At 39.9% G+C, this 24,696-nt stretch overlaps 1 protein-coding gene across 3 annotated transcripts in view; it reads left to right on the forward strand.

Moving 5' to 3' along the window:
• The first annotated feature begins 2,986 nt into the window (after positions 1-2,986).
• The window catches only part of LOC148364281 (protein polybromo-1-like), a 31,663-nt gene continuing 9,953 nt past the window's right edge, over positions 2,987-24,696 (forward strand). For all 3 annotated transcript variants that reach the window (XM_088338340.1, XM_088338341.1, XM_088338342.1), the window contains exons 1-20: positions 2,987-3,094; positions 6,863-7,012; positions 7,105-7,202; positions 7,273-7,420; positions 10,500-10,649; positions 10,769-10,885; positions 11,722-11,790; positions 11,853-11,951; positions 12,782-12,867; positions 12,948-13,033; positions 13,135-13,351; positions 13,533-13,674; positions 13,745-13,839; positions 16,328-16,607; positions 16,688-16,793; positions 17,744-18,383; positions 21,738-21,949; positions 22,787-22,972; positions 24,170-24,327; positions 24,403-24,663. In XM_088338340.1, coding sequence (XP_088194466.1) covers positions 6,872-7,012; positions 7,105-7,202; positions 7,273-7,420; positions 10,500-10,649; positions 10,769-10,885; positions 11,722-11,790; positions 11,853-11,951; positions 12,782-12,867; positions 12,948-13,033; positions 13,135-13,351; positions 13,533-13,674; positions 13,745-13,839; positions 16,328-16,607; positions 16,688-16,793; positions 17,744-18,383; positions 21,738-21,949; positions 22,787-22,972; positions 24,170-24,327; positions 24,403-24,663 — 3,291 coding nt within the window. In that variant the 5' untranslated portion in view covers positions 2,987-3,094; positions 6,863-6,871. The remainder of the gene's footprint in view (positions 3,095-6,862; positions 7,013-7,104; positions 7,203-7,272; positions 7,421-10,499; positions 10,650-10,768; positions 10,886-11,721; positions 11,791-11,852; positions 11,952-12,781; positions 12,868-12,947; positions 13,034-13,134; positions 13,352-13,532; positions 13,675-13,744; positions 13,840-16,327; positions 16,608-16,687; positions 16,794-17,743; positions 18,384-21,737; positions 21,950-22,786; positions 22,973-24,169; positions 24,328-24,402; positions 24,664-24,696) is intronic.

Consider the following 24,696-nt stretch of genomic DNA (forward strand, 5'->3'; position numbering starts at 1 on the left):
ACTGCCGTCCTCAGGACAACTACTATATTACAGCTAGCTAAAGCGTAAACATGTCTAGAGTGAAATCTATTACTTAATATCTGTGATAATCGACATTGGTTTAAAGTATTCTGGAAGGATATTCTGAGTGGATTATATTACTCTAAAACATAAAAAGGCAGAATTAACTTTTTTATGATCAATCTTATTTAGATCTAGACTAGGGGCCTCAAACTCAATTGAGTTTGGTGCCACTGAAGCTATGTAAATAAATAAAATAAAAAAATTAAAAAAAAAAAATATATATATATATATATATATATATATATATATATATATATATATATATATATGTAATATATATATGTAACGGGTGTAATAATAACTTTTGTTTTATTGAAATTCCTGCTGAAATATGTGTATAGTTTTGGGTAAATGTCCTGCAATGCTGAGTCCAACAGTGCCATCTGCTGGTATGGGGTGGGGTTTGGTTTTGGCTTCTAACATGTGACCAGGAGGCGGGGTTTGTTGTTAGTCTTACTAGAGAGAACTACAAAGGTAAGACATATCTTTTGGTGCTCCACAAAAGAAGTTAATTTTAAACATTATAACCCCAGCTGACAAATCTCTCACCATGCATAGTAATGTGATTGATATTGTCAAGCTGTTTAGGTTTATTTTTGTTTTGTTTCTGTTTTACTAAATATTAATTCCCCTTGTAGAGATCAAAGAGATCAAACCCAGCAGAAAAAGCTAATGTTGTGACTCATCCATTTGCAGAAACTGTAATAATAAAAACCTCATCATCCAGTCCAGCGTGAATGTGGATCTTTGGTGGGACACGTACACTGCGGTTACATTGGTGCCGTGACCCGTGACTTCTATCAAACTCTCCGAACCGAGGACTGTCCTACCTGCCACATCGTTTCATGAAGCCATCAGCTCACAGTATTTAATAATAATAATAATAATTTCCTTTGTATTGTCATTCTTTGTAACAATGTACACAGAACGAAATGTCAATACACCTGACCCGTTGTAGCGAGTCGATGCAGCCGCAGCCAACAGAGGGCGCCGCCATTATACCAATTAGGTATGTCTATTTAAAATTGACAGTGACGTGTTACGCAGGCTCCTGATTTATTTTGTGATTTTGACTCATTTACATCTTTGAAACATGTTTAATCAGAGCACGAGTGACATTTCTGAGGGTGTAGCTGATCAGATGACAAATATTATTCAGGAGATAGGACATAAATTGGCTGATAGCATTTTTTCACGTATACAGTCACACAATAGAGTAGCTCCTAGCGCTGCTGCCACACAAGATGTAGCAAACACATTGAGTAAGCCTAGTTATGTGTCAGATGTAACACAGGTTCAGGTGGTTACACAGAGAAAAGTTAAAGAACCACCATCATTTATTGGGGATGGCTCATACTGTAATATCTATATAGACTGTAATATCTATATTCATTGGAAACCATTAAGAATGTTTGCGTCACGTTTGTCCTAGAGAAACCATCTCATCTCATTAGCTGCACCGCTTATCCTCAGTAGGGTCGCGGGGTGAGTAGGGATAATAATATATAATTTTCCATTATTAAACATTTTTTTAAAAGTACCAGAAAAGCAAATAGGCAGTGTCAAAAAGTCATATGCTCCTCCAGAGCTCTATGTTGTCGACCTCTGTGTTAACATAAAATTGCAGTGGAATATTTATGGTGTATAGGCATTTTGTCCAAAAAGCATTAAAAAATAACAATGGAGGTATGTGTTTCCGTAATGCAGTGGTCAGCACATTCGCCTAACAAGTGACAAGGTGGTTACATATCCATCCATAATCTGCACCGCTTATCCTCAGTAGGGTTGCGGGGGTGCTGAGCCCATCCCAGCTATCTTCGGGCAGTGGGCAGGGGACACCCTGAACTGGTTGCCAGACAGTCGCAGGGCACACAGGGACAGACAATTTGCTCGCTTATTCACACCTTGGGACAATTTAGATCGACCAATTAAGGTGACATGCATGTTTTTGGAATGTGGGAGGAAACCGGAGTGCCCGGAGGAAACCCACGCAAGCACGGGGGCAACATGCAAACTCCACATAGGAGGTTCGATCTCAGAACTGTGCCGCAGACGCGCTAACCACTGCGCCGCATTGCCTCCCAGTGATTGAGAAAAATCTTTAAGTGACAGCTTAATTTATTTGGCTTCATGCTGTCCACTGCCAAAATTATTAACATAGCAAGCACACTGGTCTTTGCTCATCTCCCCCTATGGTCGTAGTAATGGTTCGTAAAACTTCCTCGTCTTGGTTTTCGAAAGGAGACCTTTGTTTTCTCTTTACCCTGTCTCTTAACATCTCTCTGCATCTGTTAAATATTTTTTTCATGGGGTCACTTGAGGGTCTGCAACAATTTGTGTCCACACTTAATACTCAATGCTTACACTCGTGAAGGCTAATTGTAAACAAAACACTTTAAATGAGAACACCACTGCGGCCTAGTCTATTGGAAGTGCACTTGCACTTTATTCTGGGAAAGTTAAAAAAAAGTTTCCCTGAATTCCCAACTCTATTCAAACTCGTATTGCTACTACAGCTGTTTTGGCTCAACAATGTGCATCCATCCTGTGCTGATCCAGTGTTTATGTAGGCTGGAAAGGGGTTTATAAGTTCATAGATATCATTTCCTCATGTTGAGGTTTTGAGATTTCCCTTGCCCTCCTGTAGGTTTCAGATTTTTTTGTGATTAAAGGTTATATAAATAAACACGACTTGACTGATAGCAGACAGCTGGTGGAAGAAGTTTGAAGAACAATCACAGGGAGTAAAACTAAATTACCCATGAAGTTAATCAATGATAATAAGTCAAAATAACGTGATTCAGTCTTTAATTTTTCAGTTAAAAAAAAAAGACATCCAAATACTGTCGCACTTTTCATCAATGACAGCGCAATTCCGGAAAGTCGGGAAAAACTTTTGTTTTGAAGGCACAAACCGGCGGATAATCCTTCCTCATCAGCGCGGGCTCGACACTGCTGTCTGCGTATGTAAAATCGATGAGCGATTGGCTACCTTCACAGTCAAGATTCTGGGGGTCTTTTAACGCGAAAGGTAAAAAAGCCGAACATGTCAAGCGGTCAAAGTAAAATAATATTCTTTTTTTTCACACAAAAATAGAGGTCCTCGGTGTACTTCACGGTAGCTATGCGACGCTGACTATCACAGCGAGTCCCTTTTTTCTTTGCTGTTATGACCATTTTTGGTGAAGGCTAACCGTTGAGTGTTTTGCTAACGTTAGCGGTGTTGTGCGTGCCGCAGCTCAGGTGTGCGGACGGACGGTAGACCTTGTACGAGTACCCGGGCCTGAAGGAGTGGGGGGACGTATAGTGGGGGCGCTATACGTGCAAGGAGGGGGGATGATGCCCGTCTTTTCCCTGCAGGTGTCATTTGAGGCAAAGAAAAAGACAAACAAGACTTGACAGCTGCTATTAACAACTGCTGAGTTGATATTGAACATTAACTGCGTTCCTTCGTTTGCGTATGTATATTTTTCAGTGTTGGGCGCGTTACTGATACTAAAAAGTAATAAGTTACAGTTCCTGGTTACGGCATTTAAAAAGTAATGCGGTTACCTCCCAGGTTACTGACACTCAAAAGTAGCGCGTTACTCTGAAAGTAACTGCCAACTTACCTCCTAAAAAAAGCTTCAATCAAGTCATGTTTATATGAATAGCCCTCAATCACAAAGAGTCTCAAAGGGCTGCACAGATCAAAGACTATAGCAAACTACAGACTTTTATGACATCATTCCATGATATTTTTAACATAAAATATAGATTATTCATATGCTATCGAATAGAAGTGTGTTTTAAGCCTAGATTTAAACATTTCCACTGAGGTTGCAGAATCGAATCTCAGGGGGAAGAGCATTCCACAGCACCGGGACCCGAATGGAGAACGCTCTCGAACCGGCGGATCTCTTATTGGCTCTTGGGATCACTAGTAGACGAGACACTTAGCCAAGACACTCCATATCCATTTTGTCTTCAATTCACACGAAAATGTCCCTGTTCATTTATGGATACTCAAGGCATTGTGTATTGAATAAAATGAATTCACAAATAAAAAGGCCAATATTCAGCACACTTTTACCGTATATTGTGTGCATATGTTTGCCCCATTGATTTTACTGTTCCTGTTCAAACCATACCCCTTCCTCACATGCTGCCTACCATTCACTACTTACTGACCCCAATTCCAGTATTCTATTTTATAGTAGTAAATAAGGCCTAGATGCGGGTATATACGGTAGAGAGAATATTTGAATATCAGTACGGAGAACTTCAGCGCCATATTATTTGTAATTGCATTCTGTTGTACTTTGAAGGTACGTAAATATAATCAACACCCAAACTTTCTATGTGGTTGGCATTGTGCTGGCGTTAAGGGTTATATGATACATTGGTTGGCCAAGGAGAAGTAAAGACTGATCAGAGAAAGATGTAAAATCTTATTAATAACGCATTACAGTACTTGTTCCAGAGAACAGTAATTGCATTCCAGGAAAACATTCTGTTGTAGTGTGTTACTCCCAACACTGATTTTTACCTAATTATATTCTTTGAAAAGCAGATCCTTTTGCCTGAAGACAAGTAGCATATTGTTGATCACTGACTTGTCACTTTTCACAACAGTTGTCAAATTTGTGAATTGAATAACGGGTGTGAGGAGGTCCAAATATGTGTATTTTATTTAGAATTATAATTGGCCTTATTGTCATTGATATCAACATTGGGAACTTGTTCACAACAAGTAGACGCAAAACTCCTGAATAAACATGAAATAAATACTAGCGGGCAAGTAGTTTCACTGGCAATGCAATAAACACAGCTCTTCATACAGCGTTGAGCCATCTTAACTGTTAGAGCTATGTCAGGATGCTCTTCCTGGACTTCATCTTTGTATTCAATACCATAATCCCGGGGATCCTGGTAGAGAAACTCTCCCACCTGGGGCTCTCCTCCATCTGCTGCTGGATTATGGATTTCCTCTCCAGAGGCCCGGAGGGTTTGAAATTTGGCGGCTACGTCTCTTCCACCCTAATGCTGCAAACCAGATCCCCCCCAATGACGTGTGCTTAGCCTGCCACTGTTTACCCTGTATTCCTAAGACCATGAACACCATGAACAGGTTTGTTGACGATACCACTTTGGTTGGACTCATTTCTGATGGGGATGAGGCATCAAATAAAAAATTGGGCTTCTGAATTTTAGTCAGTACAGTACAGACGCTGCCCTACTTACGAACGAGATCCAGATTCCAGACGATAGTTCGTAAATTGAAATTGTTCCTAAGTTGCTTCAGTGCTATATTTTGAATGTTTAAGGATTATATAAGTATGTTTAAGGCTTGAATAGGTAACCTGTATTTTATGTTCTAAAAAAATAAACATTTCATAAAATAATATGCTCTATAACAGGGGCGGTGAACACGCGGCTCTAGAGCCACATGCGGCTCTTGGCCATTAAGAATGCGGCTCTTTGCCTCATCATATTTTCTATATACTGTGGCTGTTTGCCTCGTTTCATGTTTAGTTTTTTTCCCCTCTTAATACATAGTTGAATCCATAACAAGTAATATTTTGAAATTAATTTGGCAGATTTGTTGTTTTTATGCTGCTCCAGACACATAACCGACTGCCAATCATCTGCGTAAGTTACGTCTAATGTCAGGAAATTAAGTAAACATTTCATGAGTGTGCAGACTGTTAGGTCAAAATGGCAAAATGCAAAGCGAAAAGGAAATATGATGATGAACACAGGGCATTTCAGGAAGAATGGGAAGATGCTTACTTTTTTGTTGAACGGAAGGGCAAATCACTGTTGTCAAAGATATTAGCGCGCTGGAGATACAGTATAGAATGTTTACACACGAACTAGGAAGAGGAAGCAGATTTCTTCTTCGGGGGGGATGCTGGGTGACCTCTCGGTAGTGGTGGAATGAAGCACGACAGTACTGTCCTGTACTCGGAAAAAGGTGCTCACAATACAAAATCAAACCTACAGCAATGTCTGGATATTTTTCGCCATCCCAATAATTTTTTTCATATCTACCATTTTTCGTAAGTCGAACGGTCGTAAGTATGGGAGCCTCTGTACATTGACTTCTGTTTTGAGAATGTTTTTGTCGTACTTGTGCGTATATCCCAATGCCAATTTAACTAATAGGGATTACTGTGCTAGTTGAATGAGATTGACAGCTGCGGACAAAGTCCACAAATGAGTATCTAAATCATGGCGCAATGTGTTTTTTTTCTGTACTAGACATTTCTCAACTGATTCTGCCAAAATCATGATCTTTCTCAAGAGGGACAGTTCTCATTCATCCATTCATGCGCGTCACTAAGTTTCACCTGTCATTTACCCACACTTCATTGAATTTATTCACTTTGGTACTCAGAGTACTGAGCAGAAATCTCCAAATGCTTTGTTTATCAAACTGTTGGATTTCCCCGGTCCACACTAGTTCCAGTTGTTTGGTGCCAGCTGAGCCAAACTGCTTAGTTCCTCGGGAAAGGGCCGGGCGTGCGTCCGAATTCTTTGCCGACACCATCCTCCCCGCAAAAAAAACAACTGAAAGGATAAGTCGCATTGTGCTGTAAGCTGCAGTGTTTAAAATGTAGAACTAAAGTAGCAAGCTGTAGCCTGGAATTTACGCTAATCTCAAAACGTTTCTCTTACTTTGGTTTGCCATCATTTTATTTCCAAATATACAACTTATTCAAGGTGAGAGACTCAGTTCTGGTGAGGTGTTAAGATTGTTTAATTGACATGGGGAATTTTGTCAACATGGGAAAAGTATCATTGGCTGTTTCTTCAGGCAATCGCCATGGCCTTGAAAAGGAGAAGGGCGACATCCCCCTCCAGCAGTGTAAGCGGAGGAGATTTTGAAGATAGCCAGCTCTCCTCTTTGGTGTCGTCAAGCGGGCGGAAGAGAAAAAGAACTTCCAATATTCCAACTGTGGACCCTGTAATTTTTACTATTCCTTCTTTTTTACAATTGAAATGATGCAATCAGAGCTCATATCGGTATAAATGATTATGAATTCCTTTGTCTTTCAGATTGCTGTGTGCCATGAACTGTACAACACAGTTAGAGACTACAAAGACGACCGAGGCAGGATGTTGTGCGAGCTGTTTATCAGAGCCCCAAAACGAAGGTGAGGGCAAGCTTTTGTTTTCACGTAAGTGAATGAAGATACTTCAGTTTTGTGTACTCTGCATTTCAAGAAACCAGCCAGACTATTACCACGTTGTGTCTCAGCCTATTGACATGATGAAGATCCAACAGAAATTAAAGATGGAGGAGTACGATGACGTCGACCAGCTCACCAGTGACTTTCAGCTTCTGTTTCACAATGCTAAAATGTATTATAAGGTAAATAATGCTTTATTATTAATATTGTTCTTATCTCTTAAACCAGGGTTGTCAAACTAATACTAGCCACGTAGTTATAAAACAAGGGGAAACTTATGCAGACTGGAAAATAACAAAAATAAATAAATAAATAAACAAAAAACAAAGACTAATTAAACTAGGGCGGCACGGCAGCTCGGTGGTTAGCACGTTCGCGGAATATTTCTGAGGTCATGGATTCAAAACCAGCTACCAGCCTTCCTGTGCGGGGTTTGCATGTTCTCCCCGTGCTTACGTGGGTATCCTAGGGCACTCCGGTTACCTCCCACATCCCAAAAACATGCATGTCAGGTCCAAATTGTCCTTAGGTGTGAATAAGCGAGTGAGTTATCTGTCTCTGTGTGCCCTGCGACTGGCTGTCAACCAGTTCAGGGTGTCCCCTGCCCACTGCCCGAAGATGGTTGGGATGGCCTCCAGCACCCCCACCACCCTACTGGGCATAATCGATGCAGATAATGGCCAATAATGGATCTAATGATTTAAAAGTCTCTCATCTCATTAGCCGTACCGCTTATCCTCAGTAGGGTCGCGGGGGGGCTGGAGCCCATCCCAGCAATCATCGGGCAGTGGGCAGGGGACACCCTGAACTGGTTGCCAGCCAATCGCAGGGCACACAGGGACAGACAACTCATTCGCTCATTCACACCTAGGGACAATTTGGACCGGCCAATTCACCTGAAATGCATGTCTTTGGAATGTGGGAGGAAACCGGAGTGCCCGGAGGAAACCCACGCAAGCACGGGGAGAACATACAAACTCCGCACAGAAAGTCTGGAGCTGGATTTGAACCCACGACAGGTTCCCATGACATGAACTGTGCCGCACAAGCGCTAACCACTGCGCCGCCGTGCTGCCCTGATTTAAAAGTATTTCTGATTTTTATTTTCATTTGTTTTTGTTTTTATTTGTGAAAATATTTTCTTAAATATGGAAACCCAGCTGTTATATTTCATATCTAATTTAGAAAGGAACTAAAGCTTCTTTAAACTTCTGCAAAAACACCCAAGTGCTGTCTTTTTCAGTTTTTTAAATTTTTTTGTGTAAGTGATTTCGTAGTGCAGTGGTTAGCACATTCCCCTAGCATGTGAAAGGTCCCCTGTTCAAGACCAGGTTGAAACATGTGTTGGCCAGGAGAGAGATGGGCGTCACCAGGCTGTACTTGCCCAAAACACACCATAGGAAATGGTGATTCAGGGATCCAACCAACCAACCATTTTTTATTACTTTAAAAAGTACAGCCATTACCCATATTCACACACATGTTGAGGATGCCTGGTTTGTCAAAAATAAATCATCATGTAAGTGCTTATTATTCTAACAACAAGCATTCAAGTTTTAACTTGAGAAGACCCTAAAAATAAGGATAGATCACATGAATGGATTTGGATTTTGCAAGGAGGACAGGGAGAGAAGCCTTCAGAGTAGAAAGCCCAACCAGTTCTGAAGGCCCTCACCTGAGCCCTTTCTTTTTATTATATATCCGAGGTTACATAGGCAGATCCACCTTAAAGGGTGTGGTTATCAAAGGAGAGAAACCTGATTGACCGATAGCGACTATGACGTAATAGTCAAAATAATGCACAACAGTGCGCAAAAATTGACAAAATAATGAACTGGCATCCAATGAAATCTTCTTTTCAGATGTCCAGTATTAAAACAGGATAAACTTATCACTAATGCTACTCACTGCTTTAGCATTAGCGACATGCACACTCTCCATTTTTGGGGGTAAAGCAAAAACCGTGCGCCCCCAAAAGTATTGACTGCATTAGCAACATTATTAATATGATTGGAAGACAACACTAAAAATAAAAGAAGACTTTTCCGTAACCAATAATGAGGGCTTCATCAATTAGTTGACATTGTCGACAAAAATCATCTACTTACTGTTGCCATACACGTTTTTTCCAACAGAGTGAGGAATTTTACATGGTTATCATCTCTGCTGAAAGTCGCTCATGCGCAAGAGCGTTTCTGTCTTGAGCGGTAACATACAGAAATGACGGCGTCAACATTAGATACCCGGATCATTTTAGCCTTAGTATGGCGAATCAAAAGACTACTTGCATAGTCTGCAAAGCAGTCTTCGCGAATCATAGAAGTACCACGATAATGCACTAACATTTAAAGAGAACAGTCAGACAGTTCAACAAAATTGAGTCTGACTCGCCTCTGTAAGATTCAAGTAACATTCAAGCCAATACGGTTTTGATGAAATGCACTGTACTTTTTAATACATGTATATTTCTCTATAAAAGAAAGCAGGAAAAAAGGTCATTAATTATTAATTCTCTGTCCCTAAATTATGGGTGTAGGTTTATTTATGGTTTTATGTCTTTACTGAACTGAAGCTTTCCCAGGTCTGAGCAATCACACAAAGTCTGTAAGCCTCGCTTGGAATAATGTTGAGCAACTTCCATCCTGTGTGCGTCAACTAAATCATGAGCAAACATGTCCAAAACCTGAGATCAAATCAAGTTGGCTTTTGTTTATTTATTTTATTTTAATGAATTAGCTAATATATTGGAAAGGTCGCACGGCCTACACACGCCAGTGGTTTTTTCAACAACTATTACATGAAATTTCCGTTTAAAAAAAAAAAGTATCTTTTGTGACATCATTCTAACATTTTGTGGATCTACACATTACAGATTTGTATTTAATCACACTTTTTTAGTGGAAGTAGAATGTTGGCAAAAAGATTGACTGTTACATTCAAAAGTGGGAAAATAGAGACAGCTTAAAGGGAACATTGATGAGCACTGTTCCGACTTGTTTTTAGACAGGGGATTTTTTTTGTACGAATCGGCAGTAGGTTGAATACAGGATGTATTTTTAATTGTACCCATATTTCTTGTGTTTATTTTCATTTGCTTCATTAATCAAGTTCATGCTAAATTAAAGAAAAAAATTAAATTATCCGATTATTCGACTAAATTTTTTCAATAGTCGGTGACTACTCAACTATTAGAAAAGTTGATATCTGAGCCCCATTTTCCTCCTCCCAGGTTGTCTCACTCTTGTTCTCACTCTTGATCAGTCTGACAGTGCGGAATTCCGGGCAGCCTGCAAATTGTGGGACCTTTACCAACATACCAAGAATGAATTTGTTCAACCCGGGGATGAGGACGAGGAAGAAGAGGCCAGTTACGATGCACAAGATGTTCCGAGCGGGTCTACTGAGGACGAGGTGTGTCGAACAGATGTGATTGAAAGACAGTTATTTGTGTCTATTACGAAGGAGGATATATCATTTTGGGACCGAAAATATGAAAACCATTTTGATATCGACATTTGATTGTTATACAGAGTGCTGCGGCCTGCTTGAGAGATGTCCTTGAGCATCTCCTCGACGCTGTGGTGACATGTGCCGAGCCCTCGGGTCGCCTGGTCAGCGATATCTTTCAGAGGCTGCCCTCTAAAGCGGTAGAAAACCAGCGATCATAACTTAAGGGGGTGGGCAAAAGTTTGGATTCGGGGGACCGCATTACGTTAAATATTTTTGCACAGGAGCCAGGCCATGAGAAAAAAAAATGACTGATGTATTTCATTTTTTGTATATACCAATATATATACATACATCTTGAATCCAATACATAAGTAATATATGAGGCAAAACTGATAACAAAAGCCTATCCAATGTTTCTCCTTTCTTTTTCCATGCTTGAGTTTTATTTGATTGTATATTTGTACCATTTTAAAACACAATACTAATATATATATATATATATATATATATATATATATATATATATGAAATTTAGAGAATAACAAATCGAACAATTTTAAAATACCATCTTCACTTAACAGTTTAAGGACATTTTGTTGTAATTCCACTTGGTTTCGCAAATAACTTTTCTGCTTCTTCTTTGGTCCCACACAGCTGCAACCAACAGCCAATGTCTCGATTTCAGAAGTATTTTTCATTTCATGAAATTTGATAAATATTGACAAATCAAATTGGTAACTAAATAAAAACATAGTACAAGTACAGAAAAATATACCTAGTTATTTGTATTTTGGCCAATATAAAATTATAGTTTTTTTTAAATGATGGTGTTAAAAAGTAACACAAAAAATAAGAATGGGACCAACATAACAACACATTTTTATTAGTTATAGTTCTTTAAACATAAGTATGTTTGCATTATATTGTTTTCGTTTTGGTAAGCCGGATTAAAATGCCCCCAGACTTCAGTTTGCCCACCCCTCACTTAATCTTACATGAACAATTGAAATTTAAATTCTTCTGTTTTGTTTAGCAATATCCAGATTATTATGCCATCATCAAGGAGCCCATCGATCTCAAACTCATTGCACAAAAGATTGAGGTAGAAGGAATGTTTTTCTTTTATTGCAACCAGTATTGATGGTTTCATGAATTTTGTTGAAGATGGGCCACTACAAGAGTGTGACTGCCTTGGCTAAAGATATGGATTTAATGGTCAAAAATGCCAAAACTTACAATGAGCCTGGATCACAGGTCTTCAAGGTGAGTCTCTAGCGGGTTAAGGGCTGCAACTAATGACTATTTTATCAGTCGACTAGTCATCGACTGTTGCAACGATTAGTCGGACACCAAGAACAGGCCCATTAGCAGCAGTAAAACGGTAAATAAAACTGATATTATGTGCTGTTTGTCATGTACATTCAGTGGTCAACTTCAAAGTCTGTAATAAAAGTACTTTAACGATTCTCAACAGTTAATTATCAATCGGTTTTAACAAATGCTGTTTGTCATTTTTAACGTTTTAACTACTGACGTTTGTTTTTCAGACTGCATGCATTTAGATTCAAATATGTTTGTCAGGCACAGTCTGACATAATGCTCTCTTTTATAGCCAAATATACGCGTGTAAAATGTACAATTCATGTCATCAAAACCGTATTTGCTTGTATGTTACTTGAATCTGATCAAGGCGATTCAGACTTTGTTTCGTTCAACTATCTGACGTTCTTTCTCTTCAAATGTTCATGTGTCACAGAAGTACTGCCATGATATGCAAGGTCTGCTTTGCAAACTATACAAGTTGTCTTATTATTTTTTGTATTCAGGCTAAAATGTTCCCAAACTTGAGAAGTTTTAGTCCGCGTAATTGATGTAGGCGGCACAAGACATGTTGTGGCTCATGAGCGGCTCTCAGCAGAGAGTTTAGTCATGGGTTCATTCTGTTGGAAAATGGTCAACAATGGAATTCATTGTCAACTGTTTCTTTTACCATTTTTTGTTGACAACGTTGAACAATTGTTGCAGCCCTAACTACAATAATGCATTATTGGAAGACAATATTTTTCAATTGATATAATCTAATTTTTGTTTAGGATGCAAATACCATTAAAAAGATTTTTGCCCAAAAGAAGTCCGAGATTGACCAAGGAGATCCAAACAAGTCCAGCATTCGTTTCAGGTACTATTCTAAAACATACTCAAGTGTAATATGTAAATAAAAACAATATTTTGTGTTCAATTTTGTACTTTTATCTGCAGGAATAGAAAGTATGCTCAAGGTGATCGTCTATCAGCGATCAGCATGGCTCTGCAGTATGACAGTGATGAAGACGGAATACTTTCAGGTACATGTTGGTGTCATTTAAAAGCAAATATTCAATAATAAAATACGTTTTGTTTTTTTTTTCAAATGATTTAATTTTGTTTGTTTCCTCTTGCAAACTAGGGGCTGTCCACTACGATGAGGGAGAATCTGAGGCTGAGAGTTTGACCACCAACCTCAACATGACTAACCCGATCTTTCAGCTATATGAAGCCATACGCGGAGCTAGGAACAGCCAAGGCCTCCTGATTTCCGAACCATTCCTAGAGCTGCCTTCAAGGAAGGATTTCCCTGACTACTACCATCAGATTACCAAGCCCTTGTGCCTCCAACAGATCAAGTATGAAAACAGCTTTAAACAATTCTTATAATCGTTTTCATTAAGTTTCACAACACATTTATTTAAAAGTGTCGGTACTTTTGTGTACTGTGAAACCCTTTGGCATTCGATGCAATCACTTTGCAGTAGAGTAATTGTGTGTCCTCCTTCCCAAATGTGAGAGCCCTTAAATTCCCCACAGGAGCAAAATGAAGAGCAATGAATATGACAGCATTCAGCACCTGGACTCTGATCTCACGCTGATGTTTGAGAACGCCAAACGTTACAATGTTCCCCACTCTTCTATTTATAAGCGGGCACTCAAACTCCAGCAAATCCAGCAGGTCAGTGTCAGGTTGTAATTATATCCCGTTAGGTTTATTTGAAGTCAAACGTCTTTTGTATTCCGCCCAGATAAAGCGGAAAGAGCTCTTACAGAGAGATGATGACGACGGAGACAGCATGCTCTCCTGCGCCACTTCTGACACCAGCAGCACAAAGAAAAAAAGGTATTCTTTGTGGTTACTTATAGTATGCACTGTTGGGCATGTTACTGAAAAAAACATTCATTTAGTTACTAATTCATTTAAAAAGTAATTCTGTCTCCCCCGACACCCAAAAGTACAGCATTAGTCTAAACCAGGGGTGGCGAACAAGTTTGAGACAAAGAGCCGAATTTTTTAACTTTGAGAGTCAAAGAGCCACACCACGCACTGACCTGCCATCACAGACGGACACACACAAACACACACAATCAAAAGCATATTTCCCATAAGACACTTCTCTCCTTACAATACAACAAGTATTGTTCTTGTGTTGATTTCAAGGAAAGTGTCCACCCTCAATACACACACACACAAAAAAAAACTAAACATGAAACAAGGCAAAGAGCCACAGTATATAGAAAATATGATGAGGCAAAGAGCCGCATTCTTACTAGCCAAGAGCTGCATGCGGCCCTAGAGCCACGTGTTCTGGTCTAAACCGTTTTTACTTTCATTTAAGCTGACCCGAAGGATCCTGTGGCTTTGCGACATGTGAAGCATGTCTTTTGTAATGATATTTGTGTTTAAAAAAGACTATATAAACCGAGACAAAGAAGAACAATGACGGGTGAATAATTAAAAATAAAGTCGGGGAAAGAGAAGCTCGGCCCGACTTCAACATACCTCCCCGGCAGGAATTTGGGATTGTGTTGGGCCTGTGCTTAAGAACTTGAAAATAACAAGTGATACCTTTTCCCGCTTGGATAAGTTGTCTAACCTTTCGCTATTAAATCAACACTATATTTTCTAGTACAAATATGTCTCTTCAAGATGAACGGCTTTTGGCGCTATTGCTTTAGTGGCTTATCGACCCCTAGCCAATCATAGTTTTTTAAACCAGTGACATTTCTCAAAGCTCTCTAGAGAGCTCTCAGACGCAACCTCTGAATCCAATCGGCTAAACCAGGAGTTGGCAACCCGAAATGTTGAAAGAGCCATATTAGACCAAAAAACGGAACAAATTTTTGGGGGGTCACAAAAAAATATAGAAGCCTCAGAATGAACTCAACTCATGCTGAATGTATGTACAGTATATTAGCTATATTAGCCTACTATCAAAATGACAAATTGAATGCAGAGCATCCTTTGGAGAATGATGCACCATGTGACGGACCCTGTTGTTGGATACTTCCTCAAGTTTAACTTCATTACAATATTATTGAATTACAGTGTGTTTAATTGTGTTGATAAAATTAAAGAAACGCAATAAAGCAATTCATTTCTGATGTACTTTTTATTCTGAGGATTCGAAAAAGAACAAAATGAAACATGCATTGCGTTTCCCTTATTTAGGCAACAAAAACTGTGCAATAAAACGCAGCATGCATTTATAAAAAATAACACAACACCCTTTTGAAAAGGAAAAGAAAATTCAATTACTACAGTTCCAGTTTGATTCCTCTGCAAACATCACTAAGTCAGTGCATGGATAAAACATAACGGCATCCTCATCTGTCTTTTGGTACCAAACCAACTCACCCATCATTGGGCCCGAGCAACAAAACACAAACAATATCTCTAAGTGTCATACAAAATACATACTTACAAAAATCAGAAATCAATTGATAAAACAGCTACTTTGTTACTAAAAGCTGCCCCTGACAAGATTGTGTTTTTACCCGATTGATGTGATTTCTGTGTTGAAATTAGGAGTGTAGCGTTAATTTGTGATGCTGCCCATTTAAGAGGGGTGAAGCTTGCGCTCTGCTGGGCTTTTTCATGAGAAACGCCGCAGGAAAAGACAAATAGCACAGGAGAGAAGCAGCGAAGTAGTTGAAATGTAATATATATTCTGCACAATTTTACAGCATTAGAAAACGTTAAAAATGTTTGTGTCGCGTTTCTTCTACTTCTTAAACCATTTTAAACCAAAAATATATATCCCTAACCAGCGCCAGAAAACCACTCTGCATCGCTAAAGAGGCGCCTGCTGCCAACGCCCTGGGCTAAATCAACATATTTCTTGAAGGGTAATGTTATGGGACACGGCCTTTAGGATTTTTTATGAAGGCCTGAGGGTAGATTTTGGATTCCTTAAATATGCTTAAAAATGAAAGCACACATCTGGAAGCAGTGCAACCAGGTGTGAAGCTATGAAGCTCACAGATTATTTGAAATTATTCAATAAGTATTGATGGACAAAATTAGCATCACGATTCCGATATTTTTTCGGCCAGCGGAGAAGGCCCTCACGGGCCACCACTGTTAAATAAACTCCCACCTTCACTAATTGTTGCATTGTAAGCAAGGAAAGGACAGTTAGCGATCAGAAGACTTTGAATTTCATTATTGGCTTTTAATAAATAGTGAAGTTGTGCACCATGTAATAACAACAGTTGATTTACATAACACGTTGCAGTTTTCGAGGAAAGTAATTGCGTTCCTTTGTAATCCGTTATACCCAACACTGTTTGCAAGAACATCACACTTCTTTGTCACCCTCCTTTTTAAGCCACAAGAAGAACACCAAGAAAAATCGAATGAAAGCCCTCTTTGCATCTGTGACGGATGCTCGGGAGGTGGGCACCGGCAGGCGACTGTGCGACCTTTTTATGGTGAAGCCCTCCAAAAAGGACTACCCCGATTACTACAAGGTCATCCTGGAGCCCATGGACTTGAGGACCATCGAGCACAACATCCGCTCAGACAAGTACCCCAGCGAAGATGCCATGGTGGAGGACATGAAGCTGATGTTCCGCAACGCTAGACATTACAACGAAGAAGGCTCACAAGTTACGAGCATTGACTTGGACGTGTTCTCTTAATGCTTTGTCGATCATTCAAACCTGAATTGTTTTGTTTGGTTTTGCAGGTCTTTAATGATGCTGATGTACTTGAGAAAATAATGATCGACAGACGCAGGGATCTTGGACCAGTGACCGATGAAGATGACGTGATGTCGTCCAAAATCAAAATAAGTAGGTTACTTCAAACTTTAAACGTACTTTGTAAGTCCAACAACCTGTTGTCAGGTGATTTCCAGAACCATCTCTGTGTGATACAAAATTCAACAAGATAGATGTTGAGCATTGAGATGTGAGCCAGTTTCCATACTTAGTCAAGTACAAAATCAAATGTTGCCACCTATTCAAAACACTGCAATGTTGGAAGACAGCTGTTTGTTTACAGTACGAGAAATGTTGCTTTCACTGTGTAAAGCACTGTAGGAATTTCTGATCTTGTGTGAACCAAGTGGCCTTCGGTACCTTTTGAATGTAGTTCATTTGAAGTGAGGTAGCGCAGTGGTCAGCAACCATCAGTCTGCGGTCTGGTACTGGGACGCGTGTTGTTCGGTAGCATACACTTTTGCTAATACCATATTTATAGCGCTATTTTTCCAGCCAAAATAAAACTCAATGTTTGGGTTCCCCTTATACGTCAGGTTTTACGGTAGTATACTACTATATTTGAGCAATGATTGATCAGTCGACAAATGCTGCTGACCACATTTTCTCAACTTTGGATGCAATGGGAATCAAACCTGGATTGCGTCGGTGTGAGCACCGAATCCGAACCACTAGACCACTAAGGATGTAGAGGATATAAAAAAATACATAGATATGATCTCATCGTCACACTGTATTTGCCTTCGGTACCACGTTGTATGTAGTGACTTAAAATCGGATGCCTTTACCATTTGGTCAGCTACTGTACATACCTAGTGGTTTAGTGGTTACACAATGGATTTAGGCGTATTAATATTATAATTGTTGTAATCGTTTACATTACTATTGTTATTACTGGTTTGGGCCACCAGAAGATTGTCATACATAAAACCGGTCTGTGGTACAGAAAAGGTTGCGGACCCCTGACAAAGCGCACTAATGAATTGGTTTTTGGGCAAGTCATATGTTGTCTTTTTTTCCAGGAAAGACAAACATAACTCTGAAGAAATCCAAGTACCTGACGCCCTTACAACAAAAACTTAACGAGTTGTATGAGTCCGTCAAGAACTACACTGATAAGCGTGGGCGTCGCCTAAGCACTATTTTCCTGCGTCTTCCATCCCGCGCCGAGTTGCCTGATTATTACATTGCTATTAAGAAACCAGTGGACATGGAGAAAATCAAGAGCCACATGCTGGCCAATAAATACCAGGATGTGGACGGTCTGGTGGAAGATCTGGTGCTCATGTTCAACAATGCATGCACGTACAACGAGCCCGAATCTTTGATTTACCGGGATGCCCTGGTGCTGCACCGAGTGCTGTTGGAAACGAGGCACAGCCTGGATGGAGGGGAAGACACCTACGTCCCAGATGTGTCCCGCCTAATTCAGGAGCTCATTCGCAGCCTCCTTGTGTCTGTGCTTGGCCACCAAGACGACGAAGGTCGCTGCTACAGCGATTCTCTGGCTGAGATCCCCGCAGCGGACCCCTCAAATCCAAAAAAGCGCCTACTTAATCTTGAGGTCATCAGAAAGAATGTGGAAGAAGGACATTACAAGAGGCTGGATGTGTTTCAGGACCAAATGTTTGAAGTTTTGGAAAAAGCCAGACATCTCAATAGGTGAGACGTCGTTGCCCAGTTTAGACATACACAACTGTTCAAAAATTTGAGGTCACCCAGACAATTTTGTGTTTTCAAAGTCACACTTTTATTTATCAAATGAGTTGTGCAAAGCCTGTGTTCTTTTGCCTATAATAATCTCTTCCTTTTGTTGGCAAATCTCAGATATGGATTTCTTTCCCTTGAAGGCCAGCATCTCGGAGGTACCTCTTCGAAGTAGACACTCGTGTCTTGCTGGTACTATTTAACTAAGCTGCTCCTTGAGGACCTGCAAGGCGTCTATTTCTTAGACTGGAGACTATAGTATACTCCTTCTTCTCTGGTTAGAGCCTGTTTGTGCTGTTGTCTAAGGGAGTAGTACACACCGTTGTAGGAGATTTACATTCTTTTGTCAATTTCTCATATACAATAGCCTTCATTTTTTTAGAACAAGAATAGACTGTTGAGTTTGACATGAAGATATTCTCTTTCTGGCCACTCTGAAAGTTAAATAACACCCACAACTGTGTTGGTCCAGATACTTGACTAGCGAAATGGAAGTTGAGTTTATAATTTCTCAAACCAGTCAAACTGTTTTTAGCAGTGCCAACATAATTGCACAAGGGTTTTCTCATTAGCCCTCGAACGCAATTAGCAAACACAATGTACTATTAGAACACTTGAGTGCTGGTTGCTGGAAAATGGGTCTCTACACACCGATATAGAGTTTTCTTTTCTTCTGTTTCTTTTTCAATTGACAAAACAGAGGGCTGAAAGGAAAACACTGAGCTTATCTAAGGTCCTGTCCCTTAACAATCAAAACACTTTTCACATTAATCATGACATGTAATCAGATTTGTATAACAAGGTGTTCTATGTAACACAAATCACATCTTATCATACTATAGAAAAAATAAATCTAATTAGGCATAATCATGTAGATTTCAGTAGTTGGATATATTTTCTTTCTTTTTTCTGTCCTTCATCTTTTCTTTCATTTCAGTGATTCTTTTATTCTTTGGCCTTGACATCCGCCCCTTATTTTTGATCATGTCTCAATTTGGTATTTATTTCTACGAGAAGAGCCAAAAGTTGGTCTTAATCCGATTACACCAGTCTAGCTGGTCTGTCAGTCAGTAGTTTCCATTTTGACGTTGGGGACATTGAACTTGTCGTTAAATGTGTTGTAGCGGTCATTTTTCAGCTTTTTCAAGGCGTTTTCGAGCGTGATTGTCTGTTCGGCGAGTCTGTTAGCCATGATGGCATCACGGCGTTGAAGTAAGACTTAAGTTGCCCCAGTCTGATCTCTGAGCAATTGGTAAGACATTTTCTTCAGCCTTTTCAACAAACTCCACATAAAACTGCCAGCAAAAGAACCTCCGGTGAGCATGAAGAACAGCAAGTAAACGTGCTCAACGTTCATGATTTTTAGTTTTGATAGACAGTATTTTCCAATTATTCCTCTAATCCTGTATGTCCCCTTTGGGCAAGTTTTTTTTGTTATTTTCAGCTCTTCTGGTAGAATATATCTTATCAATTAAACTAAATGCCTAGTTTAAAAATTCCATTTTGGCAACAGTGATCTTGTCCTGGGAGAAAATCAGGCAAACAGAAGTGAGTCTGTGAGTATTGTCTGAGCTCTGTACAACACTCAGAACAGATATAACTTGATTTACTAATCAATTTTTTTTATACCTTGCATATGTCATAAATATATAATATAAAAAGTTTTTGTTCCAGGACGGATCCCTGGGGAGTACCACACTTAATTGTGCATTTGACATATGACCATCCCAGGAAACAATGTTTCTGTTATCTAGGTAGCTTTGTAGCCAGTTTAATGCAGCGTCTCGTATTTCAAAATTCCTCTGCTTATTAAGTAATATTGTGTCAAAAGATAAAGATCTAAAGAGCATATTTTGACCAATTGCCTCATTGATAACTTCCAGCGTCTCAGCAAGAGCCAGGGCATTAGAGTGTTTTTTCCTGTATTGACAGTCATCAAGCAGACTTTATTTTTAAATGAAGTGGTCTAGTCTGATAGTAGAGAGTTTTTCCAGGACTTTTGAAAGTTGTGGGAGCAGAGAAATAGTCTCTGGTTGCCAGTATCATGAATATCTCCTCTTTTTTGGGTCAAGAAGACTTCAACCGTTATCGTGCCTTTGGGGAAAATTCCCTTTTGGAACGAACGACAAGTTAGGGATTCATTTGGTTCATGATATGTTTAATTTCTAATTCCGTTGTTGGTTTAGAAAAAAGGAACTAGGGTGTGTGTTTATCATGTTTGCGTGAAGGCCACACTGAGTATCTTTTATTTCTTTTTACAAGTTAGGTTCCACATTCACACAGTAGTCATCAAATTTATCAGCAGTATAATTTTCATTAGAAATGATCTGATCGGTTTCTTTTAATATACTTAGTGGTTTTGCCAGGAGTGTTCCTGTTTGTAATTGTTTGATTTTGATGTCCCATAATTTTTTGGTGTTATTTTGATTTCATTTATTTTTTTCTGTGTAAAACCGTTTTTTTTAATTATTGCATTTTTTTAATGATGATTCTGTCCTTTCTTTTATGAAACAATTGTATGCATCATTTTTAAAGCATTTTTAAAGTTTTATCTATCTATGGTTTATGATTTTCTTGTTTTGTTTTTTTGTAAATTGTGTAGTGATTTGATTTTATCGATTACATTATCATATGCCAACTTTGCATCATTTGTAGCATTGTTTTGACTCCAGTTTGCTATACACACACACACACATATTTATATATATATATATATATATATATATATATATAAAACTTTGCATTTAAAACCCAACATTTGCAACTACAATAGTCGTTAAAATTCAGCGCGGCGGCGTGGTGGTTAGCGCGTGTGCGGCACAGTTCTGAGGTCATCGGTTCAAATCCAGCTACCAACCTTCCTGTGCGGAATTTGCAGGTTCTCCCCGCGCTTGCGTGGGTTTCCTCCGGGCACTCCGGTTTCCTCCCACATTCCAAAAACATGCATGTCAGGTTAATTGGCCGGTCCAAATTGTCCCTAGGTGTGAATGAGCAAGCGAATTGTCTGTCCCTCTGTGCCCTGCGACTGGCTGGCAACCAGTTCAGGGTGCCCACTGCCCGAAGATGGCTGGGATGGGCTCCAGCACCCCCGCGACCCTACTGAGGATAAGTGGTACAGATAATGGATGGATAGTCATTAAAATGTATGAGGTGTTTTTTTCTGAATGGTTTCATGTTATCTTCAATGATAGAAAAACAGTGTTTTTCCTTAAAAAATGAGAGCATGTCAAAGCTACCCCAAACTTTTAAATGTTAGAGAAGCGTTGTTGGATGGAAGTGAGATTATTTGCGGATCGCTTGTCTTTGCAGGACAGACTCAGAAATTTTCGAAGACGCCATAGAGCTACAACAGTTCTTTATCCGGATCCGGGATGAGCTCTGTAAGAACGGGGAGATTTTGATGTCTCCTGCCTTGAGCTACACGGCCAAGCATCTGCATAACAATGTTGATAAAGAGAAGAAACGGAAGCTCCCTAAAGAAATCGAGGAAGACAAAATCAAGAGGGAAGAGGAGAAAATAGGTATTTGACCTTATTCTTATTTTATAGTTCCTCTATAGCAGGGGGGTCCAAACTTGATAAAGCGGGCGAGATTTAGTAAGGTAAAAATGTATGAGGGCTGACTATTCAGCCTGCCATTCTGTCAATAGTCTAATAAATTCACCCACAGTGAAAAGGTTGCATTGCTTGGCAATCAGCGTCGCAACCTCTTAGTTCGCCTCTGTAGCATTTTCATTTGACTCTTAGGGTCTCGTCAAAAAACTGCTGTACTTTTAAAACAGCTTCCAGTTGCTTCACCTTTTCACAGAGTTCGTTTCCAGGAAGCGTTTTGTAGTCAGCAGGTTTCGTCTGACAGTGCCTCTTGATATTAAATTCTTTGAAAACAGCCAAAGTCTATTGGTAAATTAGGCAGACGCAGTCCTTTCGGGTTTTCGAAGAAAAAACACTCCAACATAACTTGTTCTGGAAGCGGCAGCCCTCACCGTCATCTTTCCTTTTTCTATTTACAGTCGCCATGTTGGAAATGGGGTGGGCAAAAATTCTCACATAAAGCCAAAAGCAAGGTGGCTAGGGGGCTACTGCCATCATCTGGTGAAATGGTGATTGTTTTTTTTGCCCCCGGGCCGGACTTTGGGCATGCCCACCCTACAGCAATCAGATTTTGGGGTATGTTTTATATAAAATGACCAACTTTCTTGGAAGGTGGCGAGGGGATATACAGTATAAATATATGCTGTATATTTTTTGTGTGCAATACAAAAACGTAACATCCGACTTACAAAAGTAACATTTGACATTTTTTCCTTTTAACGTGTATATAGTCAGCCGTTGTTAAGACAGCATCTTGTGAATTTCCAGAAGCTGAAAAGAGGGAGGAGTCGGTCGATGGCTCCTGGCAGTCGAGTGCTCAGCGCACGTACAGTCAAGACTGCAGCTTTAAAGACAGCATGTATTGCGTGGGAGATTACGTATATGTGGAGCCCGCCGAGCCCAACCTGCAGCCTCACATCATCTACATCGAACGCCTGTGGCAAGACCAAACCGGTCGGTCCCTCTTAATTTTAAAGCGAATTTCTGCATGGAAAGCTGTTTAATAATTTACATGCGAGACCCCCGTCTTGCATGCTGTTCCCGGCCTCACAAAAGCATCCAATGAGGATGGAGGGGTTGCTGGAGAGTGATGTCATGCTTGTCTTGGTTTGCTTGTTTTGTTTTTTTGTCTGTTTAGTATGAAATGGTGAAAAGTGAGAAAAAGCCAGCTAACCAAAAAAATTAAGAAAAACGTTTATTCGAGCGCTTCTAAGAGGTGCACGTACTTGCACTAGCACCATGAACAAATTGACTGAGGATGCAATTATGACTTAGGGAAGGAGATGGGGAAGAGAGTAAAAAAGTTCTGAATGCCATACTGTTCCTTTAATTGAACATACCTACAAAACTTTTTACAGCATACTGTTTTGTTTTATTAAATTTTAATGAGGCAAAGCAATGCAAAAACGCTTCCGCAGTATTGTAACCTGAACTCTGCTTCCCCATGCCAAACCCCACAGAGTGTATGCCGATTCTCTTTTCTAAATTTCTCAAACCAGCCATAGCTGGCCTTGAAATCCATTTGGGTTGCACCCAAGGATGACTCTCCTTTGTTGACACTGCCTCAAGTTGTAGGTCCTTGTAGATAGAGAGCGACTTCTGCTCTCCCTGGCTGTATATCTGCTAGCTCCTAATCGCGTACCCACAATAAAAATAAGTCTCTCCATCTTATCATAAAAACCAGTCATGCCCCTGGTCAGTTCTATAGCCTTGACGACATCTTTCTGTTTCAATAGCGAACAAATAGCATATGTTGACCCATTGTACTGCTTCGCGAGGTCACTCACACAAACAGCATGCTCATGTTTTTCAATTATTTCCTGCTTCGTTTTTTGGGAAACACCATTTCCTTTTCTGTAACTCATTGCTAGGGTCACAAAAAGCCACAAAAAGGAGATGCAAACTTGGCGTGGGAAATAACCAAGCGCACTGCATCAGATGTCTGATGCCAGGAAGCGCGTGCGCTAACTGGGACTAACTAATCCCGGTGGTGAGCGGTCTCGAGCGGTGACCAGTCCCTGGTAGTTGCCTGTGGGAATTTTCATTTTCTTGGATTTTCCGTCGTATGTCGCAAGATGATTGCTCCAAAAGAATCTGGTATATTGAAATTATCGTGCTCATATATAGAGGTATGACTGTAAATAATTTCAGGTGAGAAATGGCTATACGGTTGCTGGTTCTACCGGCCGAATGAGACTTTCCACGTCGCCACAAGAAAGTTCTTGGAGAAAGAAGTATTCAAGAGTGATTATTACAACAAAGCGCGAATCAGCAAGATTATAGGAAAATGTGTGGTCATGTTTGTCAAAGTAAGCACTCACACACAAGCGTCTCACTTGAGCTTTAACCGCATGAGGATGTTGACTTTTATTGTGTCATTTTAGGAGTACTTCAAACTTTACCCCGAAGGTTTCAAAACTGAAGATGTTCACGTCTGCGAGTCCCGCTACTCTGCCAAGTCCAAGTCCTTCAAAAAGATCAAATTGTGGACCATGCCTTTAACTACAGTTCGCTTCCTCCCGAGAGAAGTGCCCTTGCCTGTTGTACGTGTGGCATCTATATTTGCCCCGAAAGAAGAACAAGAGGAGAAAGTGATAGAAATTGTAGATGAAACCAAAGAGACAGAATGTCGCAGCCCAGACAAGGTAGATCACTTTTTCGATGGTGATGGATAAAAT

This window comes from Urocampus carinirostris, chromosome 6 (genome assembly GCF_059441175.1).
Source record: "Urocampus carinirostris isolate Australia breed hairy pipefish chromosome 6, RoL_Ucar_1.0, whole genome shotgun sequence".
NCBI lineage: Eukaryota > Metazoa > Chordata > Actinopteri > Syngnathiformes > Syngnathidae > Urocampus > Urocampus carinirostris.